General features: G+C 39.4%; 1 protein-coding gene across 1 annotated transcript in view; it reads right to left on the bottom strand.

Moving 5' to 3' along the window:
- Positions 1-11,894: 11,894 nt before the first annotated feature.
- Positions 11,895-22,140, bottom strand: part of GRXCR1 (glutaredoxin and cysteine rich domain containing 1) — a 127,884-nt gene continuing 117,638 nt past the window's right edge. The window contains exon 4 of the mRNA XM_055434802.2: positions 11,895-12,074. Within this exon, the coding sequence (XP_055290777.2) occupies positions 11,895-12,074 (180 nt within the window). The remainder of the gene's footprint in view (positions 12,075-22,140) is intronic.

Raw genomic sequence — 22,140 nt, 5'->3', positions numbered from 1 at the left:
CAGTGACATACTGGGATCATCGTCTTCTTTAGGATCATGTAGAACCTGTGATGGATGTTTGCCAACTGCCAAGCGTTGCTGCTAAGTACCTCATTTTCCACCTGCCTGAGTTCAGAGCTGGGCGTGATTTTCCAGCCATCTTTACATATAGAAATTCTAGATATTATTAAAGGCACTGCTTTAAGCGAAGCCCCCCAAGAACACTCCCATGTTCAGATATTCTGTCCTTTGGAGCATCTCATACTATTTAGTGTCTTTACCAGACAGCTGAGAACCAACAACCTACTTTGAACAGAGTGTGTTCTATTTAACTGTAACCTGTCTTATCCACCACATCATGCTAGGGACAAAGTCACATTATATTCATTTTGTAGCCCTCACAATGCCTGGTACCTTTCTTAACTGAGAGTCCCATGTTTAGTTTTGACTCCCATGTTTAGTTTTGACTCCAGAAACGCAAAGACTTTTCCACAATTATTTATCACAATAACATTGTTAACAAAATTAAATATTTTATTCAGAGACTTCTACTTTATAAAAAGGCTCAAAGATCCTCCCCAATTGCCATTTCTGCAAACATAAAAGGAGAAGAAGATGGGAAGAGGACACATTTGGTGGGGGAAACATACTACTATAATTATTCACATATTTATAAGAGTAAAGCATTCAAACCAACTCTGAAACAGACAACTTTACCTTAAGGAAGAATGTTCTGAAATACAGAGAGATCTCTCTTTCTTATGAATACATACTATAATATTTCCTAGCCAGAAAACAAAAATGTGACAGAAAATGTATTGACAATTCTTGTTTCCAGGCAAAATCTACAACAGACAGGAAACCACTCAAAACAGACTTCTAAAGGTCAAAGCAAACATGATGAGTGGCATCTGGTCTTCCAGGAAACAGCACCTTAGATTTGATACCTGTGCTTCTCCTGAGGGCTTTTCAGGCTTCACATCTTCATCCATCAAATGCAAAGCAATACACAAAAATATGCAATACTCAAAACAGGGACCAAAGCAATCAGCAATTTATTTTTAAAAAGTTTAAAAGATCTCTATTTCCATTAGTCATTAACATTTTTCTTTTATTATATAAAATAGTCACTATAGCTAGCACTATTTTCTAGATGATACATATATTTTGCTTTCTAGCTGATCTGTTTTTGGGGTGTTTTTTTTTTATCTGATCTTATCTTTTAGATGCTGAGATAACATTGATATTAATATTCTTCTAACAAGTGGATGGAAAGAAAAGGTTTAAGATCACAGAAAAGTGAAAGGAAAAAAGTAAATACTTAAGAGCACAGAATGCTAAATGAGGCATGTGCTGTGTCAAGATCAATATGGATTTTTCTAGATATTGATTAGTATTAAGACTAGGTTTAGGTTTTGCTACACATAAGCAAAGATTCCAGGATATCTTATATTCTTCTCTAAAAGCTGTATTCCTTTTAAAGTCACCTTGCTACTGAATCATGGATTTTGAGTTTTCCAGCTGTACTATTTTTAATGGAAAAGTTCAAAAAGTTCAGAATAGGGCCAGAATGAAAAGTTTTCATTCTTTGTTTTCTTAGCAGAATTATACTTTGAAACATGGATACTCCTCAACAGTTGAATAAAATGTTTTCTCCCATCAAAGAATTTCCAGTGGTTCTCTTTGAAGAGGAGTGCTTACTGATGAGAATTCATGAAATAGCTTCCAATAAAGCAAAAAACTTCAGAATGTTCCCTGAGACTATTTTTTAAATTTTTTAAATTTAATTTTTTACTTTAATATAAGTTGTATATATTTGAGATGTACAACATGATGATTTATATGCATATGCACAGTGAAATGGGGCTTCACAAGTGGCTAGTGGTAAAGAACTTGCTTGCCAATGCAGGAGACTTAGACGCTGGTTCGATCCCTGGGTCATGAAGATCCCTCGGAGGAGGGCATGGAAACCTACTCCTTTTGCCCAGAGAATCCCATGGACAGAGGAGCCTTGTGGGCTACAGTGCATGGGGTCACAAGGAGTCAGACACGACTGAAGCGGTTTAGCATGCATGCACATAGTGAAATGACTACTGCAGTCAAGTTAACGTATCACTTAACCATTACTTTTGTGTGTGTGTGTGTGTATGTGTATACCTGCACTCATGTTTGTGTGGTGAGAGCACCAGAAACCTGCTCAATTAGCAAATCTCCAGTAGTCAATACAGGATTACTAACTATGGCATCACCGACTTGATGGACATGAGTTTGAGTGAACTCCGGGAGTTGGTAATGGACAGGGAGGCCTGGTGTGCTGTGATTCATGGGGTCGCAGTGAGTTGGACACGACTAAGCAACTGAACTGAATTGAACTATATATTCAACTTTTTAGATTCCACATATAAATGAGACCGTGTAGCAGACATTGTGCTAAGTGAAATAAGCCAGACAAAGAGAGAAGCTCTCTCTTAAGGGAAGCAGATGTGGAAGTGTTTCACCCTTGCCAAGAACCAGGCAAATCAGATCAGATCAGTCGCTCAGTCGTGTCCGACTCTCCGCGACCCCATGAATCACAGCACGCCAGGCCTCCCGGTCCATCACCAACTCCCGGAGTTCACTCAAACTCATGTCCACAGAGTCGGTGATGCCATCCAGCCATCTCATTCTCCGTCGTCCCCTTCTCCTCCCGCCCCCAACCTTTCCCAGCATCAGAGTCTTTTCCAGTGAGTCAACTCGCCGCATGAGGTGGCCAAAGTATTGCAGCTTCAGCTTTAGCATCAGTCCCTCCAATGAACATCCAGGATTGATCTCCTCTAAAATGGACTGGTTGGATCTCCTTGCAGTATAAGGGACTCTCAAGAGTCTTCTCCAACACCACAGTTCAAAAGCATCGATTCTTCGGCGGTCAGCCTTCTTCACAGTCCAACTCTCACATCCATACATGACCACGGGAAAAACCATTGCCTTGACTAGACGGACCTTGGTTGGCAAAGTAATGTCTCTGCTTTTTAATATACTATCTAGGTTGGTCATAACTTTCCTTCCAAGGAGCAAGCGTCTTTTAATTTCATGGCTGCAATCAGCATCTGCAGTGATTTTGGAGCCCAAATAAAGTCTGACACTGTTTCCACTGTTTTTCCATCTATTTCCCATGAAGTGATGGGACCAGATGCCATGATCTTTGTTTTCTGAATGTTGAGCTTCAAGCCAACCTTTTCACTCTCCTCTTTCACTTTCACCAAGAGGCTTTTGAGTTCCTCTTCACTTTCTGCCATAAGGGTAGTGTCATCTGCATATCTGAGGTTATTGATATTTCTCCCAGCAATCTTGATTCCAGCTTGTGCTTCTTCCAGCCCAGCGTTCCTCATGATGTACTCTGCATATAAGTTAAATAAGCAAGGTGACAATATACAACCTTGACGTACACCTTTTCCTATTTGGAACCAGTCTGTTGTTCCATGTCCAGTTCTAACTGTTGCTTCCTGACCTGCATACAGGTTTCTCAAGAGGCAGGTCAGGTGGTCTGGGATTCCCATCTCTTTCAGAATGTTCCACAGTTTATTGTGATCGACACAGTCAAAGGCTTTGGCATAGTCAATGAAGCAGAAATAGATGTTTTTCTGAAACTCTCTTGCTTTCTCCATGATCCAGCGGATGTTGGCAATTTGATCTCTGGTGCCTCTGCCTTGTCTAAAACCTGCTTGAACATCTGGGAGTTCACAGTTTACATACTGCTGAAGCCTGGCTTGGAGAATTTTGAGCATGACTTTACTAGCGTGTGAGATGAGTGCAATTGTGCGGTAGTTAGAGCATTCTTTGGCATTGCCTTTCTTTGGGATTGGAATGAAGACTGACCTCTTCCAGTCCTGTGGCCACTGCTGAGTTTTCCAAATCTGCTGGCATATTGAGTGCAGCACTTTCACAGCATCATCTTTCAAGACTTGAAATAGCTCAACTGGAATTCCATCACCTCCACTAGCTTTGTTCGTAGTGATGCTTTCTAAGGCCCACTTGACTTCACATTCCAAGATGTCTGGCTCTAGGTCAGTGACATCCTCCAAATTAATTGAGTCTTCAGTCAAACACTGCAAGTCAAACACAGGCTGCACTTAGAAAGCCTGGTAGCTAAGCAATACCAGCTGCTGATGAACCTGAAGGGCACTGAGGAAGGTGGGGATGAATGACTTTTAGCATGTTATTAAATGCCCTTGGTTACTGTTACCATCACATCAGTTAGCTAAAGTTTTCTTATCCAACTTCTGCTTTGCCGACTTTCCAGGTTGGCAGATGCTCCCTGCTCCCTCTATGATACATTCCTTCTGAAGCTTCCAGCCTGCTGAATGCTTGCAACCAGGAGAAACACTCCTCTCTGCCTACATATTTCTGCTAGCAGCAAACAAATCTATCTCCTAAGCGTCCTTTGTTTCTTCCCAAATCTGTTGCCTTACAGTTTGGTTTATACTTATGTGTATAATTATATAAGTAAATAAATTAGGGCTTCCCTATTGTCTCAGACAGTAAACAATCTGCCTGCAATGCAGGAGACCCAGGTTCCATCCCTGGGTCAGGAAGATCCCCTGGCGGAGGGAATGGCAACCCACTCCACTATTCTTGCCTGGAAAATTCCATGGATAGATAATTCTATCCATAGCAGGCTACAGTCTATAGGGTCACAAAAAGTCGGACATGACTGAGGGACTAATTAAGTATAAAAGTTTATTATAACAGAATATTATATAGAATGGTTAAATCTGAACACAAAGAGGAATATATTTATTCTATGGAAACTAAGTTTAATACCTTAGAGATTACTTCATGAAGTCATGTACAAACAAAAAATTACTGTCAAATTATTATAGGTGAGAAAACTACAAAATATCAGGTGAAACAACATCCAAATCTAAAAGAATGTTATAATCATATTTCTTGCCAAAAAGTCTAAATTTTTTGCTCTGCTTTCAGGAGCTACAAACTATCTTCTCTGCTATGTCCGAGGTTTGTGCATGAAACACCAGACAAAACTGGAATTGATACCAATGATTTAACTTTTAAAAAGATCCTGGGATGACAAGAAGATTTTAGAAATTACCATATATTTATATTGTTAGGTATGTGTCATCTTTTGATTTCCCCTTCTTAATCTTTTTAAAATATTTATTCACAGCCTGATTGCATTACTCTGTGTCCTTTGTTAACCACCAGCATTTCCTGGCTTTTGAAATAAATGAGTAGTTGTAGAGAGGAAATTATAAGAGCACAGAAGCATAGGACAGACCTTTGTCTTTATTTCAGCACTACCATTTTTGTAGGTGTTTATTTTTGGGCAACTTTGCTGTTTACTTGACTGAATTCCCATTTTATCCCCAAAATAAAGGCAACTCACATGGACACTTAGGGTACAACAAGTTTGGGTAAATTTCAAGACTTCAGAGAAATGAATTAACATTCCGAGTCACAGTTTGCTACAGTTGTGAAGAATAAATGAGATACCTTCTAAAAAGTCAACCAGACAGAAGTGTCCAATAAATGTTAGTTCATTTCCTTATCTGGTCAGTAAAAGGATATACTGTAGGGGCATAATTTTCATGGTAATTAGGAATTTATTCTATGCCTCTGTACAGTACTTAGTGTTTTTAAAGTACTTTCTCATATATTCTAATTAATCCCACATGACAACAGTGCTGAATAAATATATCAGGTTTAATTACCTCACATTTACATTATAAAACTGAAATAGATAGATGTGCAGTGTCTAAACCAAATTCTCTCTAAAAGTTAACACAAATTTGTGTTTAAATAAGGCTATTATGAGCTTATTTTCTGAGCCTGTTGCTGGCATTAACTTCTGCAATTCTACAAGATGCCTGAGATTTTCTTTTAAATTTCGTTACTCTTTCATAGTGCTCTTCTTTAGAGCCTCACAAATAACTAGCAGAAAACATAACATTTTAATTCCATGCCAGTACATGAAAGATAGAATAAAGATAGAAACCAAATTCCTCATGAACACAATTGACCATCAGTGAATTTTTATATTTTTCTGAACTCATAGTTCAAGATGGGGCTTGAAAATTAGGACCCCTTGTACTGTTGGATTTCTCCAGCCTGATTGAAACCCCAAAGAAGAGAATGTTTTGACCACAGTTGGACTTGCAGAAACATAGAAAAGTCCTGTGTTTGATTCCTGGATCAGAAAGATCCCCTGGAGAAGGGTATGGCTACCCACTGCAGCATTCTTGCCTGGAAAATTCTATGGACAGAGGAGCCTGGCAAGCTATAGTCCATGGGGTCACAAAGAGTCAGACAACTGAGTGACAAACACTTTCATTTCAGTCAAGGCCTGAGTAGTCAGGAATTTCTGGATAGGCCCTCAGAACTGTGTTCAAATTGTGATAAGAAACTGTTCATTGATGCAAGAAACTCTTTTCCTATTTCCTGTCAGAGGCGAAAATCTACTCTCAAGTAGCCATAACTTGTACCATTGTCTTAATTCTGGTCATAGTTAATTTCCTGTTGCTTCCCACCTGTGATGAAACCATTCTATAAATTAATTTTTCCTATCCTTTAGCTTCATATAAGTGGAATCACACAGTACATTTCCTTTGTATCTGGACAAGTTTATTCATAAAATGATTTTAAGATTCATCCATTCACTAGGCAGTGTCTACCTGTATTAATACACTACAATTTGCTCATCAATTCTCCTGTCAGCATTTGAAATCTTTCTGCTTTTTGTCTCTCATGAATACAGCCTCCATGAAACTTTTATACAACGTGGACATATGTTTTATTTCTGTTGCATAAACAACTAGGAGTAAAATTGCTGAGCACTTAGAGTATGTTTACCTTTATTGTTGTTTAGTCACTATGCCGTGTCTGACCTTTGTGACCCCAAGAACTGTAGCCTGCCAGGCTCCTCCGTCCATGCATTTCCCAGGCAAGGATACTGGAGTGGGTTGCCATTTCCTTCTCCAAGGGATTTTCCCAACTCAGGGATGAAACTCATGTCTCCTGCATTGGCACATGGATTCTTTACCACTAGTGCCTGGGAAGCCCAGGTGTTTATCTTTATTAGAAACAATCAAATGGCTTTCCTAAGTTCTTGTACCAGTTAACAGTCTCATTAGCAATTTATGAGAATTTAAGTTATGCCATATATACACCAAACTTTAAGTTTTCAGTTTTTTAATTTTAGCCATTCTAAATTTTATATGGGAGTATCCCATTGTGGCTTTAATTTGCATTCCCCTAATGACTAATGATCCACACAGTCAAGGGATCATTAGTCGTTAGGGGAATGCAAATTAAAGCCACAATGGGATACTGCCAACAAAAACCATAGTCAAGGCTATGGTTTTTCCAGTGGTCATGTATGGATGTGAGAGTTGGACTGTGAAGAAAGCTGAGCGCCGAAGAATTGATGCTTTTGAACTATAGTGCTGGAGAAGACTCTTGAGAGTCCCTTGGACTGCAAGGAGATCCAACCAGTCCATTCTAAAGGAGATCAATCCTGGGTGTTCATTGGAAGGACTGATGCCAAAGCTGAAACTGCAATACTTTGGCCACTTCATGCGAAGAGTTGATTCACTGGAAAAGACTCTGATGCTGGGAAGGATTGAGGGCGGGAGGAGAAGGGGATGACAGAGAATGAGATGGCTGCATGGCATCACCGACTCTGTGGACATGAGTTTGAGTGAACTCCGGGAGTTGGTGATGGACAGGGAGGCCTGGCGTGCTGTGATTCATGGGGTCGCAAAGAGTCAGACACAACTGAGCGACTGAACTGAACTGAACTGAATGACTAATAATATGTATTTTCTCTTTGTTTTGGCCACCCACGTATCTTTTTTTGTGATGTGTCTACTATTCATCTCTCTATTAGATTGTCTTTATTATTTATTTTTCAGAAATATATATATATATATGATATGGGGGGCTTCCCTTGGTGGCTCAGATGGTAAAGAATCTCCCTGCAATGCAGGAGACCTGGGTTTGACCCCTGGGTTGGGGAAGATCCCCTAGAGAAGGAAATGGCAATCCACTCCAGTATTCTTGCCTGGAGAATTCCATGGATAGAGGAGCCTGGTGCGTTATAGTACATGGGGTTGCAAAGAGTCAGACACAACTGAGCAACTAACACTTTTACTTGCATACATGGATATAAGTCCCACGGCAGATATTTGTGCTGTGATTATTTTCTCACGGTTGTGGCTTCCCTCTTCATCTTTTAAAACATTGACTTTCAATGAAGAGATTTTAAATTTAATTAAGTACAATTTATCAGTTTTTTTGTACTTAGATATCTTGTGACTAGTTGAAAGCATCTTTGCCTACCCCAAGACTGTGAAGATATTTCCTTGATTTAGCCTTAACGTTTCAATAGTTTCTCAATTTAAACACTATTGGCTGGACTAGACAGTCTTTTTTTGAGGGGAGGTGTGGTCCTACGCTTTGTGGGATGTTAAGCAGTACCTTGGTCTTTAACCCCTAGGTGTGGTAGTGTTAGTGGGAGTAGCAGTGGTAGCAGTAGTTTTCAAGGCCAACTTTTCCATATAGGACTCTAGTAGTTCCAGCACTATTTTTTAAAAGACTCTCATTTCCCATTGTCTGGAACTGGCAAAAATCAATAGAAATCAATTTGATGTTAATATGTGTGTTTATTTCTGTATTTTCTAGTCTATCCCATTGATCTTTTTGTCTATACTTATTTTTCTCTGTTCAAAACTTTCTTGACTATTCTAGATTGCTTGCATTATAATATATATTTAGAATTATTGGTTGGATTATACAAATAATTTTATAAGATTTTAATTGAGATTATTTTCGAACTATAGACATCTTTAAAATGATGACTTCTGATCCATGAAGTCATGGTATATTTCTCCATGTATTTGGGTTCTATAATTTCTCAGTAAAATCTATGTCATAATTTTAAATATAGACAATTTTAAATACAAACATCTTTTGTAAAATGTATTCCACATGCTTGATGTTTTCTGATACTATTGCAAATTATATTGTTTTAGTTTTATACTCTGTTGCTGCATATATTTCTAATTTCTTTATAAAGAGAAAATCTAATTATTTTGCAAGCTTTATTCTAGAATTTACTAGTTTATAGAATCCTTTTGACTTTCTATATCACAATCACATTGTTTACAGACAATGAGATTTATTTTTTTCCAATTTTTATGACTTCTTTTTTTTTGCCTTATTTCACTATCTAGGTCCTCCATCACAGTGTTGAAGTGTTAAAAGTGAACATTCATACACTCTTCCTGATCTTAGGGGTAAAGCATTTAGTATTCTACCATTAAGTGTGCTGCTAGCTGTAGAGTTTCATATTCAGCAAACTCCTTTCTCTTCCTTGAGTGTTGAGTTTTGTTCTTGCAGGCAGTCACATACTGAAAAATATCACAATACCATGGAAATTTGGCTTTAGGTCTTTCAAGGGGAAGTCTGTTTTGTTTCTTCCCTTAGCTTTACAACATAGCCCTTACTTCTTGGCCCTTCTGAGAGTTCAGGAAATATTTGTTGTTTACCACTTCAACTCCAAATTCTTACTTTGCAGCATAGGCAGCTGCTGAAATCTCTGCTCAATTCTTTCACCTCCTGGACACTTCCTTCCTCTGTGTATGTATGTTAGGACTCAGCCAAGGACTTCAGTGGAATTTATGAGCAGACTTATGTGTTCCCCTCTCTTGGGTTCTCTCATTTCTTAAAATTTTCCATTCAATTCCAGGTACTCTGCAGCCTCAAATTCCAGTTTTATCTTTTCAGTAACTTTGTACTTTCTTTATGATCTATATTCTATGCAAACTGGGAAGTGTTCTTAGAGGGTAAGCTGGATAAATGTAGGGTTTATTTTGTTTCCTTTCTTCCAGTGACTGAAATCCTTCTGATTCTTTTCTAGTTTTAGTTGCTTTCCAATATCTTCAACAGTTGTTTTTTCTTATTTTGTTCAGAGTAAATGTGTGTATAGCAGGAGGCTTAGTCAGCAAAAAACTGCTCCATTATTACCAGATTGTAACTATCCATATTGGATGTCTTCAGTTCAGTTCAGTTCAGTCTCTCAGTCGTGTCCGACTCTCCACGACCCCATGAATCACAGCACGCCAGGCCTCCCTGTCCATCACCAACTCCCGGAGCTCACTCAAACTCATGTCCACAGAGTCGGTGATGCCATCCAGCCATCTCATTCTCTGTCATCCCCTTTTCCTCCCGCCCCCAACCTTTCCCAGCATCAGAGTCTTTTCCAGTGAGTCAACTCGTCGCATGAGGTGGCCAAAGTATTGCAGTTTCAGCTTTAGCATCAGTCCTTCCAATGAATACCCAGGATTAATCTCCCTTAGAATGGACTGGTTGGATCTCCTTGCAGTCCAAGAGACTCTCAAGAGTCTTCTCCAACACCACAGTTCAAAAGCATCAATTATTCGGCGATCAGCTTTCTTCACAGTCCAACTCTCACATCCATACATGACCATGGGAAAAACCATAGCCTTGACTAGACGGACCTTTGTTGGCAAAGTAATGTCTCTGCTTTTTAATATACTATCAAGGTTGGTCATAACTTTCCTTCCAAGGAGTAAGCGTCTTTTAATTTCATGGCTGAAATCAGCATCTGCAGTAATTTTGGAGCCCCCCAAAATAAAGTCTGACACTGTTTCCACTGTTTTTCCATCCATTTCCCATGAAGTGATGGGACGTCTTACAGTTCCTCAGACAAAAACTTTTCTCTGATCTTAGAGTTCCCAAATATGCTGTTTCTCTACCTAAAATATTATCTCTTACTCTTTGACGAATTGGCTTCCAACTACCCATGATGTCTCTATTTAAATATCAGTCACTCAACAAAGTCTACTCTTAAACTATTTCCTAACTCATCCAGGTTTGCCTTGCTGCTACACATTCCCAGAGCACCCTGTACTATTTTTGTAGTAGTTATAAGGTTCATCCTGTATATGGTTATCTGTTTAATACTTTCCTCTTTCTTAAGAGTGTAACCTCCATGAAAGCAAAAGCTTTGCTTTGCATTCCACACCTGGCTGACTAGAAAGTACTTGGTAAATATTTATATCTTTTTGCAAAACCAAGATGTAAAATATTTTGATTACCTTGTCACAGATATTGTGAAGGTGATTTATTAAAAATCATTCATAAAGGAATCCATCAGAGCACAGATATGTGTATAGGTAGGTATTAGTTGATAACTATAGTAAAATTTACTTTTGCCTACTTTGCTAATATTTTCTACTATGTGTTCAAACTACGTAATATTTTGTATCCAGCTCAAGAGAGTGGCCATAGTAGAAAACAACTGTTTAAAAATATAAATTCAGAGAAGTCTGGCAGCTTTTGTATTATCACGAAGAAATACATTCAATAACATTAATGATTTACCATTTATGTCATCAGCCCCAAGACTATTTTTACAGCTTTAAAAATAATTTACTTTTTAAGCATAAGTAAGATATTCTTTTCCACCAACCAGAGTTCTCTTCTCCCCTACAGCTGAGGCTCACATATTAATAAAATGTATGCATCTGGAGAGCTGAATGAACTGATCCTAGACAACAGGGTGGCACTGTGATAGATACCATTGGATATATTTATATTTCCTTTAGAAAATCAAACACAGTTAGGGAATCAGACTTTGAATATCTTGGACTTTTATCAGGTCCTCCATTAATTCCAGTTATAAACCAGGTTCTAGCTCAGGGTTTGGCACACAGTAACTGTTGAATAAATGTTTATTTAATACATCAATGACAGTAGTCACGGCAAAAATTCCAAACAAAGGTAATTATAATAAACAAAGTTTATTGATTAATCCAGAAACATAGCCATTAAAAAAAATGTATAAACCAAATTATTGCTTTCAGTCAATGAAACCAGGTGTTCCGTGGGTGTGAACTCTAACCCACACAGCTCTTACAGCGCTGAAGACCATTCTCGTTGCAAGCCGTGCACTTCAGGGCCTTGAAAGAGTCTGTAAAGCAGTTTCGAAACACTGACATCTTGCTTCCATGGCAGACAGAACACGGAAGAAAGCCAAAGCCTCCACAGGAGGGACACTCGTGTGGATGCTGCACTCTCTGGATAGGTGGCAGGAGGACAAGAAGGATAGGATTTGTGTTAGCATGACAATGCCATCAGCCTTCCTGTCTTCTGTACTCTGGACAGTTACAAAACAATCAGCATAAGACGGTGGAGGACTTGCAATCATCTACCATTATAATATACAACAGATGCACAGGAAGTGCTCTCTAACATTTCCTTAATTGTCTCATTGATAGCCATCAACAGCACAAGCTTGGTGCGTAAAGGTTGACACATTTTAAGTTAAAGGGCACATCGTTTGAAAACTTCCAGAAATCCATCATTTGAAAACGCATATTTGCAAATCAAAGAAATTCAGAAGATGGTAATTTGCCTTAAAGGAAAATACCGTAACTTTCCCTTTAGTATCACTTCCTAGTTTTGTATCTTTGTTTATAGAATAGCAGCACAAATAGTGAGCCTGGAAAATTAGAAAAAATAAAAGCTGGATTGGAGGAGCCTCTGTCAACTGAAGATCCATTATCATATTGAATGTATAACTAATGCTTTTCTTTTTAAAAAGCATTTCCAAATGCATCACTATATAGAATCTTCTCTCATTTCATCCTTCACACATAAGAATACCTTCTTATGTAAAGCAGCTAATTCAAACATCATTGTGCTGTGCTGTGCTGAGTCTCTCAGTCAGGACTGACTTTTTGCGACCACAAGGACTGTAGCCCTCCAGGCTCCTCTGTCCATGGAGATTCTCCATGCAAGAATACTGCAGTGCATTGCCATGCCATCCTCTAATATCATTACCTTCATTTTACATTTAAAGAAACAGACATAGACATCTTGAGATTTATCTAAGTCCATAAAACTACCCACCATAACTATCAGCCTTTCTACCTCAAGTAAAAATAAAGTACCCATTACAGCATAATGAAATTAACTAGGAAGCATGCTGTTGTTGTTGCTATTGTTTAGTCAAGTCGTGTCCAACTCTTTTGCTACCCCGTGAACTGTTGCCCTCCAGGTTCCTCCATTCATGGGATTTCCCAGGCAAGAATACTAGAATGGGTTGCCAGTTCCTTCTGCAGGGGAGCTTCCTGATCCAGGGATCAAACCCTAGGTCCCATGCATTTGCAAGTGAATTCTTTACTACTGATCCAGCATGTTAAGGATATTTTGAAAATTTTCCATACACATTTCCATTCTCTTTTTTGAACATATAACCTCTGCTGGAGTCCACAAGTGGCAACCATCTGCTGGTGGGAGCTTAGGAGCCATTACAGAATGAATACAAAGAGAATGGGAGTTAATACAAGCTTCTGACTTGCAAAATAGGAACTTTCAGCAATGTTTGAAAGCCAGCTTTTGTGACAGAATAATTGCCAAAATACACACACATGCACACACAGACACTCAGACAAACATACCTTACATACTTAGATATACATACAGATTTTCTCTGGAAATTCACAATTGTACTTAATAAATTCTCCAGAAACTCCAATGGAAAAAGAAACCAATTAACTAGGTTTAAGGACTGATGCTAAAGCTGAAACTCCAATAACAGACATGCATACAGATTTTCTCTGGAAATTCACAATTGTACTTAATAAAGTCTCCAGAAACTCCAATGGAAAAAGAAACCAATTAACTAGCTTTAAGGACTGATGCTAAAGCTGAAACTACAATACTTTGGCCACCTCATGCAACGAGTTGACTCACTGGAAAAGAGTCTGATGCTGGGAGGGATTGGGGGTGGGAGGAGACAGGGACGACAGAGAATGAGATGGCTGGATGGCATCACCGACTCAATAGACATGAGTTTGAGTGAACTCCGGGAGTTGGTGATGGATAGGGAGGCCTGGCGTGCTGTGATTCATGGGGTCGCACACAACTGAGCAGCTGAACTGAACTGAACCCACCATGTTCCCAGCAAGAAATTCTTTCCTATAAAACAACCACAATTTTCTCATAATCAGTACCCTGTGGAATGTGCTTTGGGAAAGAAACATTAAGGATCTGATTGCTTTAAAATTTATATATTTCCATACCACTTTTCAGAGCTGCATATTCTGTATTCAGTAAGTTTCATTTACAGTTACCATTTGACCACTACAGTTACTATTAGACCGAGATAGCAAAATTCAAGTCATATCTTATTTTTAGCAACAGAATTCCTCTGATGGAAAGTAGTGATCTCTAGTCTGAAGGACACAAACAGAAACATGGTCAAGTTTGTAGAGATTCAAAGCTCTTCCAAAAAGTTAGATTGTATGTAGCAATTTAGTTTCTCTGTAGCTGGGTTTTTTTCATTTCCTTGTGCAAGAGTTGACCAAAAAGTGGTGCATCGGACTTACAATTTTGCATGATATAAAAATGTCTTTAGAAAACAGCTTTGAATAAAAACAAAAGCAGTGAAAGACTGTAGTCTAAAAACAAAATAAAAGAGAATTTGTAAGTAATGCTCTTCTTATCAAATTTTAGAAAGACTATGATAAGGTAGATAGGCCCTTGACATGCGTTAGAACCAGGCCAGAGATAATGTTAAAAATATATAATGGCTTACACAGAAACAACACCAACTAGTCAGAAAGGACTTACAAAACCCTGAGTCTAGGATGTCACCCATTAGTGCTGGATTGTAAATAGGTTTGGATTTCAAGTAGAGTGGGATCATCAAATTTTGCAACTAAAAATATGTGATGCCCAGTTAGCTTGAATGTCAGATAGACCATAGGTAAATTTTTGTTTATATATGCCAAAGATTATATGGGACATACTTAAACTAAAAAAAAAAATTATTCATAATTTGAGGTTTAAAGGTAAGCAGACATCCTATATTTTATCTGGCAACCCTTACAGGGTAGCTGCTTTTATGGAACAGGAGAGTTGCTTGGGGGTCTTGGAGTAGTAGCTATTTACAAACCAGGATAAACCTTAACAACAAGTATAAGCATTTCAATATTTTAAAATTCTTCAATAGCATAAGATTTTCCCATAAAATACACTCGTGCTGGCAAGCAAAGAACAGCAAAGCTGAATGAATGTGAGTGCTAGGGAGTCTCCTAGGCTCATTCACCATCTATGTCACTCACTCCAAATACCAGGCTCTTAACACAGAGAAATAATAATAATAACAAACATGCAACCAAGTTAAAAATTATTGAAACCAAGCAGAACCCTATAAGGCTTTCCTGGGGACAAACATCTTCCCACCTCATCCCCCGCCTCTTGTTTATAGAAAAGCTTTAGCCTCCTAGCCTTCCCTGAGTTCCAAAGAGAAAATTTAATCAGAAAAGTGAAAAAAAATGCCGAAATAGATGAAAACAGTCAGGTAAGACAAAATAATGATAGTTTAACCCTGAACTAAAGTCAACTCCTCTTGTTACTCCTCAAGGGCAAAAGATAATATCCTGAGCCATATCGCTGAATTGTTTTGCAGATACTGATTCCCACCCCCACCTGGCCACATCAAGTGTTAGTTTCTCAGTCACGTCAGACTCTTTGTGACCCCATGGACTAGAGCCCACCAGGCAACTTTGTCCTTAGAATTCTCCAGGCAAGAATACTGGAGTGGGTAGCCATTCCCTTCTCCAATGATCTTCCTGATCCAGGGATCAAATCCCAGTCTCGTGCATTGCAAGTGGATTCTTCACCATCTAAGCCACCAGGGTAGCCTAAAGTGGAAGAAGTGACCTGTATGCTGATCACTAGTATGCAAACAGGAAGGTTGGAATCAGAAGCTTGAGGTTGCTGACTCACCCTGTCACCTTACCACCAACCAATCAGGTGGATGTCCATGAGCTGATCAACATCCTATGACCCTCTCTCTCCTTTTATCTGTAAAAATCCTTCCTTGAAAGTCGTTGGGGAATTCAAATGTGAGCTGTCCATACTTCTTTCTTGGCCCCACACTGGATGCCTCACAATAAATGCTGTATTTTCCTTCACCACAACCTGATATGAGTAGATTGGGTTTACTGTTTGGGCAAGTGGACCCAAATTTGGTTTGGTAACTGAACTGAACTGAACATTATCTTATATCATGGGCCTGGAACATGACTTACATAGATTACTTTCAAAAGGCCAAAATATCAAATGTTAAATACATGATGAGTCTGCTATTTAATAACTTCTCTGCAATTCAGAACACATAAATTTCCTAAAATGAGGTTAATATATAAACACTAAAAGCCACAGTGTCCATTTTAAAGGGAATCGCAGATAGACCAAGGTCATCCTAAAACAACTTTGTCAGAATTATGCAATGCTATGGTAAAATTTGTCTTTTACTTAAAGGGTTGTTGAGACAATTTAATGAGTAAATTCATGTAAAGTGAATAGGACACTGTCTGGCACATAGTAGCTACTCAGTAAGGCTAAGAGTTAATAGCCATTACTTTATTAATAAATCCTAATCTAAAGAGATTTTTATTAACTGCTGCCTCAAGCTAAATTACTTGTGGTCACAAGACACAGTCATTTTCTACCACTAATATAGTCATTTTATTTAAACACCTCTTCTATACTTAGTCTTCTAGTCTAAAGCCTTGCCACTGTAAGAAGGAGAATAAATGTATTTTGATTCACATGTGAATTCCGATGTCTTGGAGCACAGCATTGGAAAGATTCTGAGGCCATTTCCACTCTCAAGAAAATTCAGCCCTTTAGCCATAAACCGGGGAGAAAAAAGAGTGGCTTACCCAGCACGTACGGTTGTATGGTCAGGCCACTCAACATGGCTGTTCTCTTGCTCACTGCATCCACTGATCAGTTAGTCCCTGCTTCACCTACACTCTACTGGCATGACTGACCTTCCTCCCTTTTTAAAAAAATTGTTTATTTATCTATTTAATTTTTTTATTTTTGGCTGCACTGGGTCGTCATTGCTATGTGTAGGCTTTCTCTTGTTGCATCAAGTGGGGGCTACTCATTGCAATGCATGGGCTTCTCATTGCAGTGGCTTCCCTTGTTTCAAATCATGGGCTCCAGGCACACTGGCCTCAGTAGTTGCTGCACCTGGACTCAGTAATTGTGGCTCACAGCCTTAGTTGCCCCAAAGGATGTGGGATCCTCCTGGACCAGGAGTTGAATCAGTGTCTCCTGGGGGTCTCTTGGCAGGTAGATTCTTAATTAACCACTGGGAATACCAAGGAAGCCCCTGATCTTCCTTCTTAATTGTAGAGCCTGATTAGTAAATACCTATATACTTGCCCCTCACCCAAGTTAGTCATTGCTCTAATCTTTAGATGAGAATGGCTCCCCTTTGGTAGTTTAATGAAAGGAAGAACTCTGCCCCAGGAGAGTACCTAGCCTAAGGGGATAAAAGAGGAAATCCTCCTCTGCTGATTTCCACACTAACCAATCTACAATACTTCTACAATCTACAATGAGCCAGTCTACAATATTTCTCCCTATAACTGGTAGTCTCCTTATTCTTCCTGGGAGTGAAGACCTCTGCTGCTGTGTCCAGCCTGCCATCTGCCTCCCAGCAATGGGATGTTGCTCCAGGACCCTTCTTCTTCAGATGTGTTGTTCAGTCACTCAGTCATGTTTGACTCATTGCAACCCTGTGAACTAGAGCATGCCAGGCTTCCCTATCCTTCACCATCTCCCAGAGTTTGCTCAAACTCATGTCCATTGAGTTGGTGATGTCATCCAACCATCTCGTCCTCTATCATCCTTCTCCTCTATCATCCTTCTCCTCCTGCCTTCAATCTTTCCCAGCATCAGGGTCTTTTTTCTAATGAGTCAGCTCTTTGAATCAGGTGGCCAAAGTATTGGCGCTTCAGCATCATTCCTTCTAATGAATACTCAGGGTTGATTTTCTTTAGGATGGACTGGTTGGATCTCCTTGCAGTCCAAGGGACTCTCAAGAGTCTTCTCCAACACCACAGCTCAAAAGCACCAATTCTTCAGTGTTCAGCTTTCTTTCTTGTAAGAAAGATGTGTAAGATCTCCCATATATTAAACTGCTGATGTCTCTGTCACTGACTCTGGGCTCTTTCTTCAGCAAATATAGTAACTGCAGGCCTGAAGGTTGCAGCCCAACAAGAGTCTACATCCAGTATCTGATGTAATAGAGACTGTCTCATTTTACAAATGATGAAACCAAGATTTTTAATGAGTAAAAGTGAATGTTCAGATCACAGAGGAATTTGAAAACAGATTTCTACTTTCAGTGAAGAGGTTGACTGCAGACACTTTCATCTTCAAACAGTTAAGAAATCTAGAGTAGCTCATCAGTGTCTTGACACCCAGCAAAGCTAGAAACCAGGCAAACTTGGTTGATAACAGCACCCAGTAAGAGTGCTGAATCTACAGACTGCCCCCTCCTATTCACAGTGGTTTGGATGGAGCCATGTTCCTTAGGGGTAGTAGTAGTGCTCGTGCTCAGTCATATCCAACTCTTCAGAGGTGGAATTTAAGAAACAAGGAGTAAGAAATCATCCTCCCTTTAATCTCTATCTGTTCATCTATTCTTGGTGAGGGACTTTAAAAAAAATAAAAACCCAGCAGGCTCATTCCACAAATAAGTTCACATTGCTAGGCACTGTGTATAGCATAGGAGATATAGAAGTGAGCAAGAAATTTCCCTGTTCTTTTAATAAGTAACTCTCAGCTACAAATTAGGATTTATTAGTGAAATATTGACTAATAAAGACTAATCTTATCATACATACCAGGCAATGTTCCATTCACTTTACATGAATTCACTCTAAATCTTCTCAACAATCAAGTAGAAGGCAGATCTCATCATAGCGCTGTATAGATTCTGCTCTATTTGAGGATGGCCTTGGTTCCCTGGTGGCTCAGATGGTAAAGTGTCTGCCTACAATGCGGGAGACTGGATTGGGGAGATCTCCTGGAGAAGGAAATGGCAACCCACTCCAGTACTCTCGCTTGGAAAATCCCATGGACGGAGGAACCTGGTAGGCTACAGTCCATGCGGTCGCAAAGAGTCGGACATGACTAAGCGACTTTTTCTTTCTTTCTTTCTTCCTTTCTTCTTTCTTCCATATAAAAATGATGATGTAGCTTTTAGTATTTATATATTAATTTTATTTTAGGAAATTTATTTGTGGTCTTTGAATATATCCTCTCCATACCAAAGTCATCTAAATTGAAGCCCCCAAGAACTCCCTAGCCTCTAACAAAGGACCAGAGGATAAGGGTGGAGTTCATGAATGATTGTGAAATGGGTTTCTTTTGTGGCACAAACTCAAATTTCATAAATATGAAGAGTTTTTTTTCTGTTCTCTAATGCAGAAACAGGATGCTAAGATCAAGAGTATTCAATGTTTTCTCCCAGATTAAGGAATGAATGCACATCTTATTTTTAACGTCAGATCATCTAATCTTATTTTAGAAGTACTGGGAACTCTCTTAAGTGTTCTACCAAGGAAGGAGCAACTTATCTGACTCTCTGTAACCATAAACTCCCTCATCCAGGTTATCTATGAAGCAGACTCACTCTACATAACAGATTGTCACAAGAGTGAACACTTGGCATATAGCCATCTCTGCATGATCCACCTTTGTGCATGTATTTTGTTTTAAACTATATTCAACCATTTCAAGTTAGCTTTAAGCTCAACATTCAGAAAACTAAGATCATGGCATCCGGTCCCATCGCTTCATGGCAAATAGATGGGTAAACAGTGGCTAACTTTATTTTTCTGGGCTCCAAAATCACTGCAGATGGTGATTGCTGCCATGAAATTAAAAGATGCTTACTCCTTGGAAGGAAAGTTATGACCAACCTAGACAGCATATTAAAAAGCAGAGACATTACTTTGTCAACAAAGGTCCATCTAGTCAAGGCTATGGTTTTTCCCGTGGTCATGTATGGATATGAGAGTTGGACTATAAGGAAAGCTGAGTGCCAAAGAATTGATGCTTTTGAACTATGGTGTTGGAGAAGACTCTTGAGAGTCCCTTGGACTGCAAGGAGATCCAACCAGTCCATCCTAAGGGAGATCAGTCCTGGGTGTCCATTGGAAGGACTGAGGCTAAAGCTGAAACTCCAATATTTTGGCCACTTGATGCGAAGAACTGACTCATTTGTAAAGACCCTGATGCTGGGAAAGATTGTAGGCAGGAGGAAAAGGGGACAACAGAGGATGAGATGGTTGGATGGCATCACCGACTCAATGGACATGGGTTTGGGTAAACTCCGGGAGTTGGTGATGGACAGGCAGGCCTGGCATGCTGCGGTTCATGGTGTCACAAAGAGTCAGACACGACTGAGCGACTGAACTGAACTGAACAACCATTTAATTCAGCAAATGCTTGTTAAGTGCCTAGGAGGCTATTCTCTGTCTGATCAAGCCATTAATAAGCAGAATCATTCCTGATCCTGGATTTGCAGAGTTATGAAATGCTGACACAATGGAAATTTGTGGTTATATTCCTAAATGTATAAATCAGATTTGTGAATCTGATTCTTCATCCAATGGGATGTACAACCACAACCCTATTTAAAAAGATGTTCCCATTTCAGAAAGAGGCAGCCAGAGCACATGGCCTGATTGCCTAGGTAAGTAGGTGGTTCTCTGCTGCTGTAATCTTTGAACATGCTGTTGCCACCCACTCCACGGAGAGGGAACATCACCCAGAATGTTGCCTCTCCAGGGAGGGTCGGGCCAGCCTTTGATAGCTCCAATACCTCACACAGACAGCCTGTGCCATTCCCAGCATCCTCGGTGTGTAGCTGAGAATCTTACTTCTGTTCTTCCTGAACGACAAATCAGGCTTTACAAGGAAAAAAAGTACTGAAAGTGAACACTATATTGGCAACCTCATAGCAATGATATAAAAATGCTTGCTCGAATCGTTAGAAAAACAACTAAGAAAAGTGCATTAGAGCTTCTCTACCATCTGAGATCTTTAATTCAGTGTCTGCCGTAACAAAGTGCTTGATAATACATCCCAGGGCTGCCCTGACTTCCTCTGTGTGGATACCAGCGGGATCACCTATCCATTTCGGTTATTGTTTGGGGGGAATACTTAGATACTCTTTTCTTTTGATCTTTAGCTTGTTTATTAATATAAGTAAATATACAAATAAATTTTACCCCCCAAATGGTGTTTTTACTCATCCTTTTCACCCAAGCATTCTCTTGCATAAAATAAGTCATTTAATCTTCTTTCAGCTAGCCTTATTGAACCCAAGTCTCGTACCAGCTACTGCCATATTTCACTTGCTTCTGCTACCCATGTTTGAAGCCACTGACAAGTCTTCATCAGCGAATCAAGCCCCCTCAGGTTCCCAGGGCAAGTTTCACTCGGGCGGGAAGTATGCTAGAATTCTTAGGCCAGAAAACTTGAGATGATTTGCTGACACCATTTTTGAGGACCCAGATGCAGCTGCTAAGCTGCTTTCCTCTCCATTACTGGGGTAATTGTTAGAAACTGGGGCCTGAATTACAAAGACCAGGGGAGTCAAGGTCTGCTATGCAGCACCCTAGTAACAGCAAATTAGCACTTGGTATGAGCTCTCTGGTTTCTACATGAAGGTATTGCCTATTTGCCCATTTCCTGTACAATGCCATACTAGCATAAGAGCCAAGTGTTTGAAATCCAGCCTGTTCCCTGGACCTAATACTCTGCCTCTCTCCCAGTAAACGTCTCACCTGGGTCTTAGGTCCTGTCACATATGGTCAAATTTCCCAGACATCAACTTGCCACTTAATTTGAGAGTGAAGGCATCACAGATTCATGGTTAAGATCAAGGAGTCAGATTTAGAATCTTGAGTCAAACACTATTTACAAGGTCTGAAGCAACTAACCTAATCATCTGGGCCTCCATTGCCTTGTCTGAAAAACAAAGACAGTAACAGAACCCAACTTGCAGTGTTATTTTGAGATTTGAATAACTTAATACATATAATACCAGGAATAGGAACAGTACTGGCTAGTTAGAAAGAACGCCAATGTTTCCTCCCTTAGGAATATTTAACTCCTATTTTATTGCCAAAAGCTAATCAGAAGAATTGGATGTGCTTGGATATGAATCTTGTCTTTTGTCCACTTTTCCTGGTTCTTCCAATTGCTTCTCCAAGGCTAGTCTCTTTCCCTGGGTAAGTTTGCTTAAACCCTAGACCC

The sequence above is a fragment of the Moschus berezovskii genome, chromosome 5, assembly GCF_049115385.1.
Source record: "Moschus berezovskii isolate FMDL1 chromosome 5, NW_MosBer_1.0, whole genome shotgun sequence".
NCBI classification, from domain to species: domain Eukaryota; kingdom Metazoa; phylum Chordata; class Mammalia; order Artiodactyla; family Moschidae; genus Moschus; species Moschus berezovskii.
This window is presented reverse-complemented; position numbering and strand designations above follow the sequence as displayed.